This window comes from Acipenser ruthenus, chromosome 26 (assembly GCF_902713425.1).
Source record: "Acipenser ruthenus chromosome 26, fAciRut3.2 maternal haplotype, whole genome shotgun sequence".
Taxonomy (NCBI): Eukaryota; Metazoa; Chordata; class Actinopteri; order Acipenseriformes; family Acipenseridae; genus Acipenser; species Acipenser ruthenus.
The window spans coordinates 20589838-20606857 of NC_081214.1; the positions used below are offsets into that span (position 1 = coordinate 20589838).

At 38.8% G+C, this 17020-nt stretch overlaps 1 protein-coding gene across 2 annotated transcripts in view; it reads left to right on the forward strand.

Annotated features, from left to right (window-relative positions):
* The window catches only part of LOC117430683 (connector enhancer of kinase suppressor of ras 2-like), a 108522-nt gene that overhangs the window by 21822 nt on the left and 69680 nt on the right, over positions 1–17020 (forward strand). For both annotated transcript variants that reach the window (XM_034903090.2, XM_034903091.2), the window contains exon 2: positions 5593–5756. In XM_034903090.2, the coding sequence (XP_034758981.2) occupies positions 5593–5756 (164 nt within the window). The remainder of the gene's footprint in view (positions 1–5592; positions 5757–17020) is intronic.

The following is a 17020-nucleotide window of genomic DNA, read 5'->3' on the forward strand; positions in this document are numbered from 1 at the left end:
CTGCTTAGATCCTATGTATAGTTTTAATGAATTTTAAATGAGGAATGAGCTTTATATTTTTCCATTTCTAATTATTTTTGGAAGCTGCATTGTTAATAAAGCTTGTCCACTGATGACCAATATATGTGCAATCAGTGTAACCAGATAATCCATTTCACACTCACTCATACTCACTTTAATCAAACAAATGTTTAATTATTTTGTAAGAAGGACAGTCTGGAAACAGAATATGGGAGGAGAAATTTAGGAAAGCTGCTAGAGAAAAAAGAAATGAACGGAAGTTTTGAAAACTTTAGCTTTAAAAAAACATTTTCTTACCTGATCTGTATGACAACACTGTCTGGAGACATTCTATTATGTGTCTGTGTGTGTGTGTGTGTGTGTGTGTGTGTGTGTGTGCAGATTTATAGTGCTTGCTGGGTCAAAAAAGTCTCCACAAGGAAGGAAAGTCTGACAAAACCTACCTTATGAGGACGCTGTCAATGTTTTAGATATCATTATTGTGTGTGTGTGTGTGTGTGTGTGTGTGTGCGTGTGTGTGGGGGGGGGGGGGGGGTTGGGTCCGTTGTTATGATGACATAACGATGACTGACTATCAAAAGATAAAATAATTTGAAAAGAAAAAATGGCAGTGATAAAAATATTGACAAAAACTTTCAGTATTGATCATTTAGTACAGTACTTACTATGTAATAATAAGTAGAATTACTCTTAAAAATGCTCCTGTGATGGGGGTTGTGACAGTCTGGCTCGCAGTGGTGTGGTGGATGACGTCACGGACCAGGAAGTAACTGACTCCAAAACAGTGGATGGGCGGGTGAAACTGAGTGCAAAAGCACTCAGCGTATTTAATAATAAACAAACAAAATAACAAAATACAAACAAAAGGGCACGAGGGCCAAACGAATAAATAAACAAACAAGTAAGTAAGTGCCGTGCTGGATTATCCAGCACGTATTAGCAATTGTTTTTTAAATATTATTCCTTCTCTCCGCTCCCCGTACTCTCTACTCCAACACCCCAACATCAAGTGCAGAGAGCTGCAGGTTTATATACTCTGGCCGAGGGATTAACTAGTTGGTAATTATCTTATTATCCCCCGGCCAGAGTCTGCACGCGTTTGGTAAGGATGCATGACTGTCAGCTATTTAAATAATCAGTAGCTGATCAGCCATGCATCCTCACGGGGTTTTTAAATAATAATAAAAGACGCGGCGCTTTTACCCGCGCCGCAAACAAAAATACAAATAATAATAAATAGGGGCGGGACACTCCGCCACAGGGGTTGAAAGGTTAAAGTGGTGATGTAATAGCACGGGGAGGGGCTTGTGATGATGGTTGATGACGAGGGTCTGGACAATCTACAAATAGTCCATACTTGATGACGTAATACTTGAACCTCCCCAATTGTTGTTGTGCTGTTGTTTTCTAAGTGCACAATCCTCTCCACAATCTCTTCCTTTGTAAGAGGATCCCCCTTGACCCCACAGCACAGAACACCAGTGGAAGAATCAGAAAAATAAATACAAATCATAAGTATAAAGAGGTGCTTGGGAAACAGCCCTGATTGATTAACTGATTGCTTATTGAATTTAATATTGGCATTGAGCCCCTCCCCAAGACGCTTCATTACTGTTGCAGCTTAACAATTTGAAGAAAACAAAATCTAGTCAATGGGAAAAACTACAAAAATATAGATTTGAAAACATGTCACAACACTAACTGCCTTGCAGTGCCGTTTGAATCTACAGTGTATCAGGATTTCTGCATGCTGTATAACAGTTCTGCTCACATTAGAAAAAAATTACAAAAAAAAACACGAGAATAATTTCATTACTCCTTACTTGAAATTAATTCTTTCATTTAGGGTACTACGAGGTAATATGTAATGGTTTCTTCAGTGTAATTAGAATGACATCCCTTTGGTATTTTAGAATCTTTTCAGTAAGGGATTCCACCTCATTTAAATGGCTGACCTATTTATGGCGTACTCTGTAAAGCTTGGTTGCTTGCAGCAGCGTTTGGTTAAATGGCCAGTTCAGTTGAGTGGTGCATGAAATGGATAAATGTTGCTTGACTGTACAACTTGCATAAATCAGTCTGACAGTAATTTCTACTGTTTATTTACTGCTGTTGGTTCATAAATTAGGTTTTATAAAGGGATGGTTCAACCTTTTCAAGAATACACCAGTCATGTTTTTCAGGCCTTCACACCCCTCTGTAAAGAGCACATATGAACATTTGTTTACAAATTTAAATGCAGAGTTCAATCCTGGGAAAGGCAATGTTGGGTGTTCTAATAAATAGGAGAAAAATACAAATCTTTTTTTAAATCAGTAAATACTAGCACAGCACAAAAAAACCCTGCAGATCTGAGATAAATACAATCTTATAACACAAATGTATAAGAAATTATGGATTACTCAAAATGACATCTTATTACCTTATTTATTTTACAGTGCATCTTATCTTATTAACATTTTTGTTGTTAAATAAAACATTTTACAGTAATTGCTTAGTCTAGTTTATAACAAGTGTTTTTTTGTTTTTGTTTAACCAGGCTTTTATTATTAACATTTTTTACATATTGTGAAAAAATACATACATTGGGAACATTTTTTGTACATTAGTGAAAATGACCCATGTTAACTCACCTGTATAGAAAGACCACCTATATATATAAAAAAAAACACTTTTACATTGACTTACTAATGTTAATAATGCATCCAATATGAAAACAACGTTAAGAACTCCATTATGTTATAAAGCTGAACAACACTAATGTGAAAATATAGAAATAGCTTGTGTGACTCATATTTCTGTCTCACTGAAATATTTTCAAGGGAAACCCCACCAGCCCCCACCCCCAGCAAACCCCAGCTAGAATAATGTTGTCCCCCCCACGATGGTCCCAATTAGAGAGGAGGTTGGGAGATTGACGTGCCAGTGCATGAAAACAGTGTGCCGAGCTGTCCCGCGGGTGGGTAGTTGGGATTTTAAGCACGTCTCCACTTCTATCTGCCTCCAGTAAGGGGGTTCCAGTCGGCTGATTCATTCCAGCAGACATCCCCCATTACTGCGAGTCCCACAGCTGTGTGGAAGACAGAGCTAGGTTTGCATTCTAATATATATCCCACTCTACTCATAGCCACCGCGGAGACACTGTGCTCTATAGTATTCAGACTAAATAACTCCTGGGTTTGAATCTGCATTTGAAAATACTGAGACAAGGAGAGCCAGTCAGTTGACATCCTATTTTTTTTATCACCGCTGGATTCAAGAAAAAAATACAGCACATGTTAGTTCTTTGTTATGTGACGCTATTCAATCAAAGTCTGTCTTAACACTCGATGAGTCCTAAATTACTCTTACATATATACAGCACCAATGAAAAGTAATTCTGGCACTAGAAAGGGGAACTAACCCTTTTTGGACTTTGATCTGCTGCTAGATCAGTAGATGATTAAGAATAATTGTGTTTTCTTTGTAGAATATACAAAGTGGAACTGTCCAAGGTGCTGATTGTTTATACCAGAGTTCCAAGAGCCTTCAAAAAAAAGGTCAAGGGCACCTCGATGAAAATCTATTTCTGTTTAGCTACAATAAAAGATGCTTCACTGGGAGTAGTCATAACTTTAAAAATGCAACCATAAGATTGTCATTAATATTAATCTAAAATACTTGACAAATGTGCCATTATCAAGACACACACACACACACAGGCACCTGGACAAAATGTGCAAGATATGCAAGATATTTCAGTTTTTTATTTTTCTTAAAAATATTTCCCAACATAAAACCAATGTCACCTTACAATAATTGATTTTGAGTTTCAGTGTTTTAAAATAAAATATCAAACAGAACGAAATTTCAATGGACCATTTGTAATTCAGTAATATGAGAGAATTGGTCGCTATCAGCTGTATTGAAGATATTCTATGTATAGTGACCAGATAAATTGGAGTTATTGTAACTGCAGCTTAACCACACAGTTGCTGTATGTATTCACTTGCTGCATTTTTCAACTCAAGAATGAAAACAAGAATAAAATAAGCTAAAACACAGTTTCTGCTGAACTGGTTAATAGGCGCAGTGGTCCAGTGCTAATTACTCACTGGGTAAAGTAATCTTGTTATGCTGCACTAGTTGGTAGCTGAAAGCACGCAGGCATGATGCCTCAGGGTCATTCTGTTGGATAAACTCCTGGGTAGCAATGGAGAGCCAGGCTCTCATAGAGATGGGTGTACCACAAGGCTGGCTGTTCCTTCTCACATTGTCTAGTCTACTTTCACACAGACACACACATACATACACACACACACGCACGCACGCGCACACACACACACACACACACACACACACACACACACACACACACACACACACACACACACACACATATTATCTAGTCAAAGCAATGACCTGAAAATGTTTCTGATTTTTCAAAAAATGAGGAGTTGTGTTGTTTGAATGTTAACCCCTAAGTGTCTTCAGATGTAATTTTATTACTTTATGGTGTTTGAAATAATTCTGAGCGGTACTGGGCTCTGTTACTCCCGCATTGCATTATTAAAATGGTTTTCTAAATCTGCCTTTCAGACTGAACAGCCTCCCTCATTCCATTGAAAGTATGTGACAATGTTATTTTTCAAAGCCCAACCTACTACTCTCTCTCTCTCTCTCTCTCTCTCTCTCTCTCTCTCTCTCTCTCTCTCTCTCTCTCTCTCTCTCTCTCTCTCTCAGTTTAATCACAGTATAATTAAAATTACCTTTGAAGCTCATTACTTTTTATGTAGGTGGCTTGTTCCATACGTGTTGAGTGTTTTTGGGTGTGGTTTTGTGGTTTATGCAACAGGTTGGAGGTCAGTGGTGGTTTTACACTTTTTGTTTCTATTTTTATTTTTGTAATACTATTTGAAATGATACCTGTAAAACCAAATAGTAAAATGGTAGAGGTCACGTCTTTTAAACATTAGTATTCCCTTTCTATCTACAACATGCAATAAATTAAAGCAGTTGAACATTTAATTTAGTAGACTAGAGATTGACGTCAAATTTCAGGACCCTGGACAGATGAATTAGGAGATAAACTATGGCTGGCTCTCTGAGGATATTATTATTATTATTATTTATTTCTTAGCAGACGCCCTTATCCAGGGCGACTTACAATCGTAAGCAAATACATTTCAAGTGTTACAATACAAGTAATACAATAAGAGCAAGAGCATTACTTGAATAAGGTTGCAATAGTTTGTTAGGTGTTTTCTTGGTATAGATGTCATTTTAATTTATTTCAATATTTTTTTTTATGCTCATGTTTTGTCTTTCTAATTTTTATTGATGAAATATTTCATACCGATCAAACAACGGCCCTTTTTTTTATAAAGCATTATTGAAATACAAGTCTGTTTTAATGTATTAAATAATATTGTATATTTTATCACAGTCTAGAACTGTTTCATTTATACAGAGCATTATTCAATGTAACAAATCAATGACTCTATATAGAAAATGCCTTCTGTGATGATGGAACACCATTGTATACAAGCTGTTTCATTTTAATGTGTTTTTTTTTTGTCTCCTTCTCTGCAGGACTTGATGACTGCCTTCAACAGTACATTAAGAATTTCGAGCGGGAGAAGATCAATGGGGAGCAGCTCCTTCACATCACCCACCAGGAGCTGGAGGAGCTGGGGGTGACCCGCATCGGGCACCAGGAGCTCATTCTGGAGGCTGTGGATCTGCTCTGTGCACTGGTCAGTCTCCTACACACACACATTACTGAATACACAGGGGCACATGTACCTGGGTCTGCATGCCAATGTCATAGAGCCCTGTGCTGAAGCAAAAGCAAAGACGCCAGGATTCAAATAATAAAATCAGGAAGCAGCAGCTTGATTTTTATACCAGTAAAATTGTCTAGGATTACATTTAGTAAGTACAAAGAGGTGTACGCCTTTGGGTCCATTAAATTAAACTCAGCTAAATCTAAACCTGTAAGGCACTAAATGGTGAATCTAAACATTGAGGTAAAACTGATCTTGTTTAGGGTAATGCTTTTTTTGCAAAAAATATATGTTGTTATCAAGTTTTTACATGGGTCTACTAACTTACTTACTTACTGAAAAGAGGAAATCTGTGGTGCAACAAATGTAGGACATGAGCCAGCATATCTAGTACAGGCAGCAATTGAATTGTGAAGTGCAGCTCTCTGGAATGGATTCTGGAAGTGGAGCTAGATACAAGGTCTAGAAAAACAAGCTGTTTACTCTGCAGCCTCCTGGCAGGCTTGTAAACTGACTACATGTGTAACCGGAAACCCCGGCACTAATTAGTTAGTGTACCCTGCAGTGGCACACTCAGGATTGATCAGGATTTATTATCCTCGATTCTCCATCATCCCTTTATTGCTGCAGTTTCTGTCAGCGGTCAGTGACGCACATACAGTACATTCAATAAAGGATCTCATGTTTGCCGGGTTGAATTTTACAGTCAACAATTCCACTTTTCATATGTGGGATTTTCTTTCTGGGTTTGCGTAATGTGTGACATTTAAATGCAGTACTATTTTGATTTCCTTTCTTCAAGAAGAGGCATGATCCTGTGGTCAGATCACCGAGCTGGGAGGTTACCGAGATGAGAATGCCTCTCTCTTTCCCGGTCTCCTTTTGTCTATAAACTGTATGCTGATTCATGTGTAAACTGGCTGCAGCTATTATTTCTGCTATCCCCGCTTAAATGAAGCGGACATGAAGTTGACTTGAGTATCTCGCTTTCTGTTTAACTCACTGTGTCTTTCATTCATTTTCATCAGTTTGCGTAATTATATACTTAAATCTGTCATGCAGTGTTTATTTCTGAGTATGGATACTAGCCCTGAAGCTGAATGCAAGTTTAGTTTGTTTATTTCCTTCTTCTTGACTAGAATCTAAAGGGGCTGGGCAAACTTCTCAAGTCTGTAGCACTGTAGAGGGTAGATGGCAGGCACTCAACTGGGAGCTGCTTTCATGATGTGGTGAAACTTGCTAAAGACGCTCTTCAGCATAAACAATTGAGAATATCAGTATCTGGGGTCTATGGAGGTTCCCTGTCTGTCTGCCCGTCCATCTGTCTGTGTTTTACAGTTACATCTTGACATATATGAAGAGAACCGCTTATTCAATCTTAATGAAACTTGCTAAGGACATTCATTAGCACACTCTGGGTATATGGAGGCCCAGAGGTGTAGGACTACTTGTTCCAAATAGTGTTTTTGATATACTGATAACATTTTACAGGACAAACCTATAGAGCTGACATATTCAGCATAGACCTTATCGGCATTGCGCTTTACTCTGGGGGGTTTCACTGGTTTAAGGGGTGCTTGTATCACCCCCTGAACCTATTCCACATTGCTAATCTCAGCAGCTTTGCAGCATCAGAGGGGGGGAACGCTGCCAGCTGTGTGCTAACAAGCATGTCGCTGTCTCTGTGAGTTCACTCAGACTGACAGCGTTTCATATGCTGCATTTCCATCTGCTCCTGCAAACTCGGCTGCAGAACTCACCCTGGTCTAGTGTCAAATAGGGACTGCTGACGAATCCATCTGAAAAATCGCTGTTCGCTTTTACAAATAGGAGGATACTGGTTGCTAACAGTCTGCATGTTTTTTGTCTCCTCTATGCATCGTTTGCTAATAAATAGTCACAGGGATGTTTGTTTACTTATTTAAAGTCTTTTAACTGCTCATTAGGTGATTTCCAAGCAATTTGGAGAGACTGGTTTCTGCTAGGCCACGCTGAGCAGTCTGGGTGTTGACAGTGTACCAATTTACATCAGTTTTTGTTTTGTTATATTTTGCTAAAGGAATACAAACAGGAGGCATTTCAAATGGCTTTTAAATCAGTTCAAGTGATAGATTAAAGACTGGACATTAATATTACTACTACTACTACTACTACTACTACTACTACTACTACTACTACTACTACTACTACTAATAATAATAATAATAATAATAATAATAATAATAATAATAATAATAATAATTTGTGCTAATAAGCAATTTGCAAATATGTTCAGTTCTAAGGCCATATTTAATTTATACTAGCATGCAGGCTGTGTATGATGTAAGAGCTGTGAAACACTCCTGCCTTTTTACAGAGAAGAATATTTCCACTGTTCTTGCATCACCTTGAAGGTTGCAAAAAAAGAATTTATTATAAAAGCATTGTAAAATGCTTAATACTATATAAGCCTGGTAAAAGCAAAATTATTGATGCAAACCAAGGTAACAAAAACAATTATTTACAATTTGAATTCCAAACAGATTTTTTTTTTACATTTAAATAAAATGCACACACAGAATTGAAATATAAAAATGAGCTTGCATAACTGTTGCACTTTAGTATTTCACTGATGCAAACCATTAATAGTACAGAATAATACATTTTATATTATTGAACGAGAGTGCAAACTCCAAAATGAATCAAGATAATATGAAGAACTACTCACAAAAATTCCCCAAAACTGGAAACATCCTCGGCCAGTCAAGTTCACCATTCCATCATTGGCCAGTAAATGCCTGCTGTACACAAAACACTGTAATAATGCATTAGACACAACTGTAGGCTACAGCAAATGAAACTCAAAATAAGGACGTAGCATTATGATGTTAAAATGGCTTGATTTTTACCCATGCCTGCAGATGGAACAGACAAGTATTTTTTCTTCTGTCACTTTCTGTCGGTATCACAGCCAAATGGTGAGAATTAGCCTTGGCTCAAATTCACAGGGGTGAAAGTTAGCCGGGGGTGAGCATTAGGCTGTGACACCGGCTGCACAAACTGGTAACTGTTCTGATACAGGTCTGTAAATATCTGTTTATTTTGTAGTTAAGGCAGATTTAAAACGTAGCTGTATTTATTTGTTACCCATGTAGATTATATTTTGAAACTGAAAAATAATAAGTAACTAAGTTACAGTATTTGTTTGGATGAAATATTGAAACTATTTATAATTAACCCTTAATAAACCTTGAAATACCATATTCATTCGGATTAGACCATACAGTACCATTCTGTGGGCCAACAAGGTCAGACTGCTTCTATTAATGACCAATGGAATAGATGAAGTATAGAGAGTGATGCACATTAATAATAAGGACATTTCTGGCTATCAGCCCTTTAGCTAGATCTCTGTTCTGTGCAGGTGTTGATTTTCAAAATGAACACTTGCAATCTATTAATAGGGATTTGTTCAACAATGTCCTAGATACTGAAGTGAATAATTTTGTGCATTCTCTTTTAGTTTTTAACATTATGTGCATATCAGTTAAATGTATCTACCAGTTCAAGGGACAGGCCCATATATATATATATATATATATATATATATATATATATATATATATATATATATATATATATATATATATATTTTTTTTTTAAATAGTCAGTGTTGAAAATAGCAGTTTTATTGGTGTTTCCAGGATAAGAAGCTGAACAGTCTACAAGGGTTGCTTTCTGATAAATAAGAGTACCCAGTAACATCAACTATTCAAGAATGTATATAGAATCCAATGAATTATATTTTAGCGTACATTTTAATAAAAAACAAAAAAAAATATTACAGTACCATCCAAAAACACTGCAGTATACTACAGAAAACAAATGTTTTATTGTTTTTTTTTTCTTTTTCACAACTTTTTTTATAAATAGTTAAACCAGGCAATGTTACAAGATGGTCTTTTGTTCCATTTTGCCTCTTTTGTGCAAATTAGGACCAGCGTGTGTGCTCAGAATGAGAAGCGTACAGTACAATATTGCTGCCTGTTCCAGGGAAATCATGAGTAGCCTGTAGAGTCAATCTCTGAACACCTCTCCACTATCAGTTTACTAGTCTATCACTTGTTCCACTCAGAGCCTCTCTGCCACTGTTAGCCTAGTTAGCAGCCCCTACTGCCTTTCTAACACGGGTCCGGTCTCTTGGAAATCCTGGTCCTATCCTTAAGAGATCTCTTTCTCACACATCTGCTCTCTCCTGTCTCCATTTCCCTCCAGGTCGGCTTCAAAAGCACTTCCTGTCTCCTTTGCTGCCTCTCAGCCTGCTAATGGGACTGCAGCAGCACAGTCCTCTGTTGTTTCACACTGCAACAGCAATAACAAACAAGGCTGAGAAAAGCAAATCACATTTCATGCAGTTAGGGACCCTTTTATTAAAGGTCCTTTTGAAGTGTAAATTAAGTTAGTGAGGGTAGGAAAGGAGGGGGATGCTGGGTTAGTCTCTCTCTCTCTCTCTCTCTCTCTCTCTCTCTCTCTCTCTCTCTCTCTCTCTCTCACTGTCTCTCTCTCTCACCGACTTGATGTAACAATCCCTCAATCCTTCTCCAGTACAGCAATCCATTTTTTCACCAGCTTAATATTGAAATGCATTCCTTGCAAATACCAATTAACCTCACTGGCTTTAGATTCAACCTTCCTGGCTTTGATCAATGTGGAGCCAGCGCCCATGAACAGAATACACTGTAGCCAAGTAGAGTGCTTGGCAGCAGCAGTGAATGGCTGGTGGGGGCACTGGGATCAGTTGTGCATGTAGTGTCTTGGACCATGAGAAAATGGAATCACCAAAAGCCATTTGCTTGCACCTTCTTTTGGGTGTTGTCATATTGTTTACAATTAATTGTCATTCTTAAAGTAGATTTTCTAAAACGTCAATGATGCTGTGGGTGAGGTTATATAAGCTGCCTTGGAAATGACAGGAAATGTACACTTTATTAGGAAGTGATACAAAAAGGTATCCCATGTAACACCCAGCCTACTGGTTGATACAGTATGCTCACTACCAGTACCTGTACTCAGTGTTTGGGTAATCGTGTATATTGATTATCAAACCGACATCACAATACTCTGCAGCCAGCAGCTTCCACATGGAGCAATCAGTAGTCTTCTAGGACCTTTGCCGCTGTTCTTAAAGATGCATGACAATAACAGTGGCCATTGATTTTCCAGATGCAGACTGAGATACAGAAGCGAACAACAAGCCAAAGTCCACTATTACACCCCTCTGTAAAACCCCCTGATAAATCTCTGCTTCAACCCATTTAGCAGTCAATTTCACACTAGCTAACTGGCTAAGGTCTTATATACTACGCAAATGTCACCTGGTTCCCATAGCACTGCCGTATGATGATGTCCCTATTTTATTTAACAGATGTTTCCCATGATGAGTCTGCATCCTATAAATCTGGATATCTTGGTTGAGATTTCCTGTCTTCAGAGCTATAACGCTAGTATGAAACTGCACAGACATCTTTTGGTGTCAGAGGACAGGGGGTGTATCAGTTTTCATAGGACTGTTTAAATATTGTCAAAGTAATGGCTTCCAGCAGCGAACAAGGGGCTGAAAGTGAAAGTGACAGTGTGCGAGAGAAGTCCAAAAGAATTGACAGCGCTCTGCAGATGGAGTATTGATTGGTCGGCGTGGAACGGAGTGGAGAGAAGCCTTTTGTGAGGTTTCACCCAGGCAGTGATGAACGGCAGCTTTGCGATCTCTGAGTAATTGATTGTCAGACTAGACACAGAATTGTGGCCATCTGGTTGCGAATGGAGGCCTGAAGTGGTTTTTCCATTAAGGGGCTGTTAAGGGTGAAGTAGTTGTGTGTTTTTCTGTGGTCTTCTGAAGACGGCCTTTCAGATACTAATTAAACACTCTGAGCTGAAACATGGGGAGCTGGGCAGCGCAGCAAGTTTCAGATGAGCAACAGTAGCTGCAGTCTGTACTATAGAATTCCAACACCAACACATCACTGTCTGTTTCAAGACAGCAGGACTGGTGTTTAGGGCTAAGGACTTTGTGGACATTGTGGTTAGAGCCTGAAGACTGGGAAGTAATGTGGCCTAGTCATTAAATACAATTTCCAGATTGAAAACCATTCCCTGAGCTGTCTGCTCACATCTGTCATTCCCTGAATCAGGCCCTTCATCAAGAAAGAAGCTCACTGGATTTTCTGCGTGATGTATGATATTGTTTAGAGTAGCTATAATATGTTTATTGTGCATTTGGAGGGCAGAACTAATGTGGAATGCAGATGCAGTGTATCTGTTGCCCAGCAGGTGGCCAAAAGAGACATCAGAAGCTCTCAAGAAGGGTTGGTTGATAGTGGTGTACAGTCGTACCATCAACTCCCAGTACTGAGGTCTAGACAGAAAGGTTAAACTTCCATTGCCCTATTGATGTCTATCATTTTTAGAAACCTGATTGTGTGCAACTAATAGTCGGACACATTATTTTCAAAATATATAGACTAACTTGACTATAACAACACTAGATTCTGCTGTATTCAGCTTAGAGCAGACATATAATGTTTCCATGTTGTTCCATTAAAAACACATTTCACGATCAATTAGTTAAACTACACTTTGCAGATGAAGAGCTTGAATTTGCTGCATTCTCTCTCTGCACGTAGTGTGTGAGGCAGCAATTTATGAGGAAGACATTCGAATTGAACTGCCTTGTCTGTACCGATCCTCCATGCTTCTTGGGATCAGCAATGGGTTAAATGGCAGCTGCACTGCTGAAAGATTTATCTCCTGGCACTCAGCTCAATGCCAGCTGACGCATGTGAGTGCCAGTGAGATGGCAGGAGACGGGTCGATTATAAAGGTGACCTCGGTGCTTGTGGCACTAATACTTCAGATGTTTTCCAATGCGAGGGGGAACAGATTGGCTTCATGTAGTTTGTTTTCTTCTCTTTCTCATTTTGTCTACCAGTGTACAAGGACAGCCATTCCTCTTGTAGGGAGATTCAGGTTGGATCTAGGCTTTAGGCCTCATCATTTCTTAATATTCTTGTTTGTCGATATCAAGAATCGCATAGAATGGGAATTATATATAAACATTGCTATAGTATGTTGTGAACTGCAGTAACAAAATCTGTAAAACGTTTATAAACATAATATTCCATTGTAAGAAAACATAATGTGGTCAGATTCATAATTTAACCACCCCACACTAAAGACCCCCTTGAAGTGGAATGCTTCTCTTGCACGCTCATCTTCAGGCCCAGGATGTAATTCTGATTGCTTCTGTGGTTCATGATGGCCATTAACAAATCTTTTATGGATTTGCATGGAGCGTTTCAGAGCTGGATCATGTGAGAGCATGACGTCATTCCAGCAGAGGCGCTGACATGACTAATTGCTGTGTTGCGAACAGCAGCCCTTGTCGGCACAGCCAGACGAGAGAGTCTGCACTGAGCTCTAGCTGAACACAGAGTAGGAGCCAGAGACAATGAATATCTATGTCAGCTCTTCTGTTGTGACCTGAACAATCCGGAATCCAGCCCAACCGAACACATCCCAAAACCTATACAGACAGCCATTCCTATGAGATTTATACAGTCCATCACTACCACCTTCTTAAACCGGTTTGTGGAAGCCTGAAAAACCACCCATCATAGCAGCTGTTACTGGAGTAAATGTTTTTATCTTTTTTTTATTATTTTATTTATGACCAAGAATGTACTTTATACAGTAGCGACCAAAAAACATTTAGTTTTGAAGTCTGTTGGTTTTCTGTAACCTGCCTTACCCATCATTTTAAACCCTGCTTATTACAATCAAATAAACAGTCAGTATACTTTTCAATACTTAAACCCAAAAGAAAACTGTTCTTTAAATATAAACACTACCACACCTCTGGTGATGCAGGGGATTGACCCCTGGTCATTAAAAACCTTGGTATCACTGCCTGAGTTAAAGATTTTAATGAACAAATCATCCAACAAGTCCATTGGTGAATGCAAGATGACAGTGTCCTTTTTTTCCAAAAGACAATTGATAATTGATTTGGAATTCTGCAGTTTGGTTTCCCCATTCTTGACGGCAGATTAAAGCGTTCTAGAATGAGCTGTGCAGCTGTGTCTCTATCTCTGCACTGCACATTGCCTGGATTAACACATGCACAGAGTCGGGGGAAGCACTTTACAGGGACACAGAATGATGGATCTCCTCGAGTTCTGATCCCCTGATTAACACACGCACAGAGTCGGGGGAAGCACTTTACAGGGACACAGAACGATGGATCTCCTCGAGTTCTGATCCCCTGATTAACACATGCACAGTGTCGGGGGAAGCACTTTACAGGGACACAGAACGATGGATCTCCTCGAGTTCTGATCCCCTGATTAACACATGCACAGTGTCGGGGGAAGCACTTTACAGGGACACAGAACGATGGATCTCCTCGAGTTCTGATCCCCTGATTAACACATGCACAGAGTCGGGGGAAGCACTTTACAGGGACACAGAACGATGGATCTCCTCGAGTTCTGATCCCCTGATTTAAGCAGTTATAATGATGTACTTGGTATGTTAAGTGTGCACATGTACCCCTATTACAGGCTTACTGACGAGTACCTGACATGTACTGTATACTCCACTCTGTACAGGACAATATAAGAATCGATAGCGATGCATTTTGTGTGATATTTACCCAATTATTGAAAAACAGTTGCATGTTGCATGTTAATAAACAGCTGAAAGATATACAATATGCAAAACTTCATGACCAGCTGCCTTTTTATTTATTAAAAATATTGGACCAGGAAACGACTGTACAAGTTAAATTCTTAATTATGCCATGCATATTTGCTGTTTAAATACCTCCAACACTGTCTTCAGTAACCACACTCCCTCAGCAGGTGTGCTTAACATACTGAAGCACTGGAAAGCTGTAGCTCTTTGGAGTATTTTTCATTGCCTTAATAGCCAGCCTGTAGTCAATTGGAGTCTGGAGTAGTCATAAGGGTAAACTGTATGGTTGTAATGTACAGCAGTAATATATAAACATGATGTAATCAAACTTAAAACATGAGCAAAGGTGATCCTCAGGATGAAATACTCTACTGGCCATTTGTTTTATTAATTCCATGTCATCTTATCCTTTCAACCACTTGTAGATCAGCAACTTTGTTTGTAAATGTGTAAAATGTACTGTTTCCATTTTGATCCATTAAAAGCTGCCTGCAAGTGCCATAGCAGCTGATATCAGAGAACCTGTAGAGGTACACTTTATTCTATCTGTGCTTAAATGTGTGTAAAGCAGGATATTGTGGGGTGTTGTGTGTCTGAAGCCCTACGGTCCACTGTGATATCCGGATAATAATACAAGCCTGAACCCACTTCCAGTTACGGTGGTCAAAGGTTTTTAGTTTCTTTACAACAGGCAGGTTTGTTGTCTGGGGTAGTGTGGCCAGTCCTGCTCCTTGGCTTGTTGCATTGATGTGCCTCTGACTCTTTAATTCACACAACAAAAACAAATAAACACGTAAGGACAAGAAACCAAATAGAAATGAAACTATATACACGTGTGCAGGGCCCCAAGCCTGACACATCCATCCATTTGGTATAAGGGTCTGCAACCATTGTCATCCCACGGAAAGTCCATGTTTCTTTACCGTGGTTAACCACCATTGGCAAACCTTGTATTATAGTGTTATCTTTGATCATGTGTGACTTTCAGAATAACTGTCACCATGAGCAGACCCTGTGCAGAATTTACATTGACACAGATCACAGACACAGCAGGGAAAACCATAGATAAACCTATTTGACCATGAAAGTGCACAGTACCTTGAAGCAGGGCATTGCTAATCTGTCAGTTAAGCACATCGGAATTCATAGATATTTTCTGATCACACTTCAAAATGACATTGAGGGTTTTAATGTCAGCCATTCTGGTCTGGTCTAAATGCCAAGAGTCCTTTTAGTGTATTTATGCCTGTGAAAGGATTTAAAACCACCAGGGACACGCTATTTTAATTATTTAACTAATTAGATCTATCAGATTTGAGACCTTACACACACATGGGATTTTACTTATCCAAACAGTGGCTATAAATAGCACAACCCTTTTAACTCAACATTGATACAGGGCTGAATTATTGAATCCCAGAGGATAGAAGCACAAAACAGTGGGTTTACAAGAGAATATCTAGATCCAGTATAATTTGTGCTGTATTTGTTTGTTTTCTGAAATAAGTTGTTGACGTCCACATCATTCTTACGCTGCAGCTCGAGGTTACCATGGCAACAAGATAAACAGGCAAGAGAACTGAACAGAAGCTGATCAACCAAAGAATTTATCTTGGCTATATAATTGCTTTGGATTAATTTGATTTGGCAACAAAGTAATAGGGGAAAAAAAGTCTCCAGGCCCCACTGACTTCATCCCCACCCAAAAAAAAAGAAAAGTGTTTTGAGAGCCAGAGTGAGGGGAGTTGCTCTATGATTCCTGTTGGCCTTCTCCCAGCCTGCACTGCTCTAAACCAGGGTCTGCACAGAGAGCTTTGGAGGTTGCTTCTGTTTCCATGGTAACCTCTAGGAAAGGCTGGTGGTTGTGACTAAAGGCAGCTCCCTCATTTCATCTCTGTAAACAAAAAGTGTATAAGATGCCACGTCAGCATGAAGACTGTATACCCAACTATTGAAAATTCATGTGTGACTGTTAGTTTAAGAGGAATACACACTCTTTTAAACAATAGGGCAAATACACAATATTCCTATTAGAATCAAAGTCAGTATCGTAATAATTACAGATTTGTGTTTTTGGTGACACTTTACAATATCATATGGACTGCCTGTTTGAAGAGATGGAGGCTTTGTAAATTGTGTGCTCCCTGCTAACTGTGCTGACAGATGATAAATCAACACACACTTGTTGCTCCCAGCTTTGTGAGACTCCTACTTTCTGTTGCATGTTATGCCCCATTAAGCCAGATTATAAATCTCCCATCTGATTGTACTACTGGGGTCTCCGACAAGGGAGAAAAACAGCCATTTTAAAGCTTTTAAGAGCATATGAAGACTTAAATTATTACAACAAACACTATAAACACAATGCACATAAGAAAAAAACAAGATTGCATCTTTGCATTTATGTATACTATATATGGCTTACATGGAGTTAGTTGCTGTTTATTTAATGGATGTTTCCTATGAGCCATCTTGCAACATATGTATAGTTTCTTCATATTTACAAT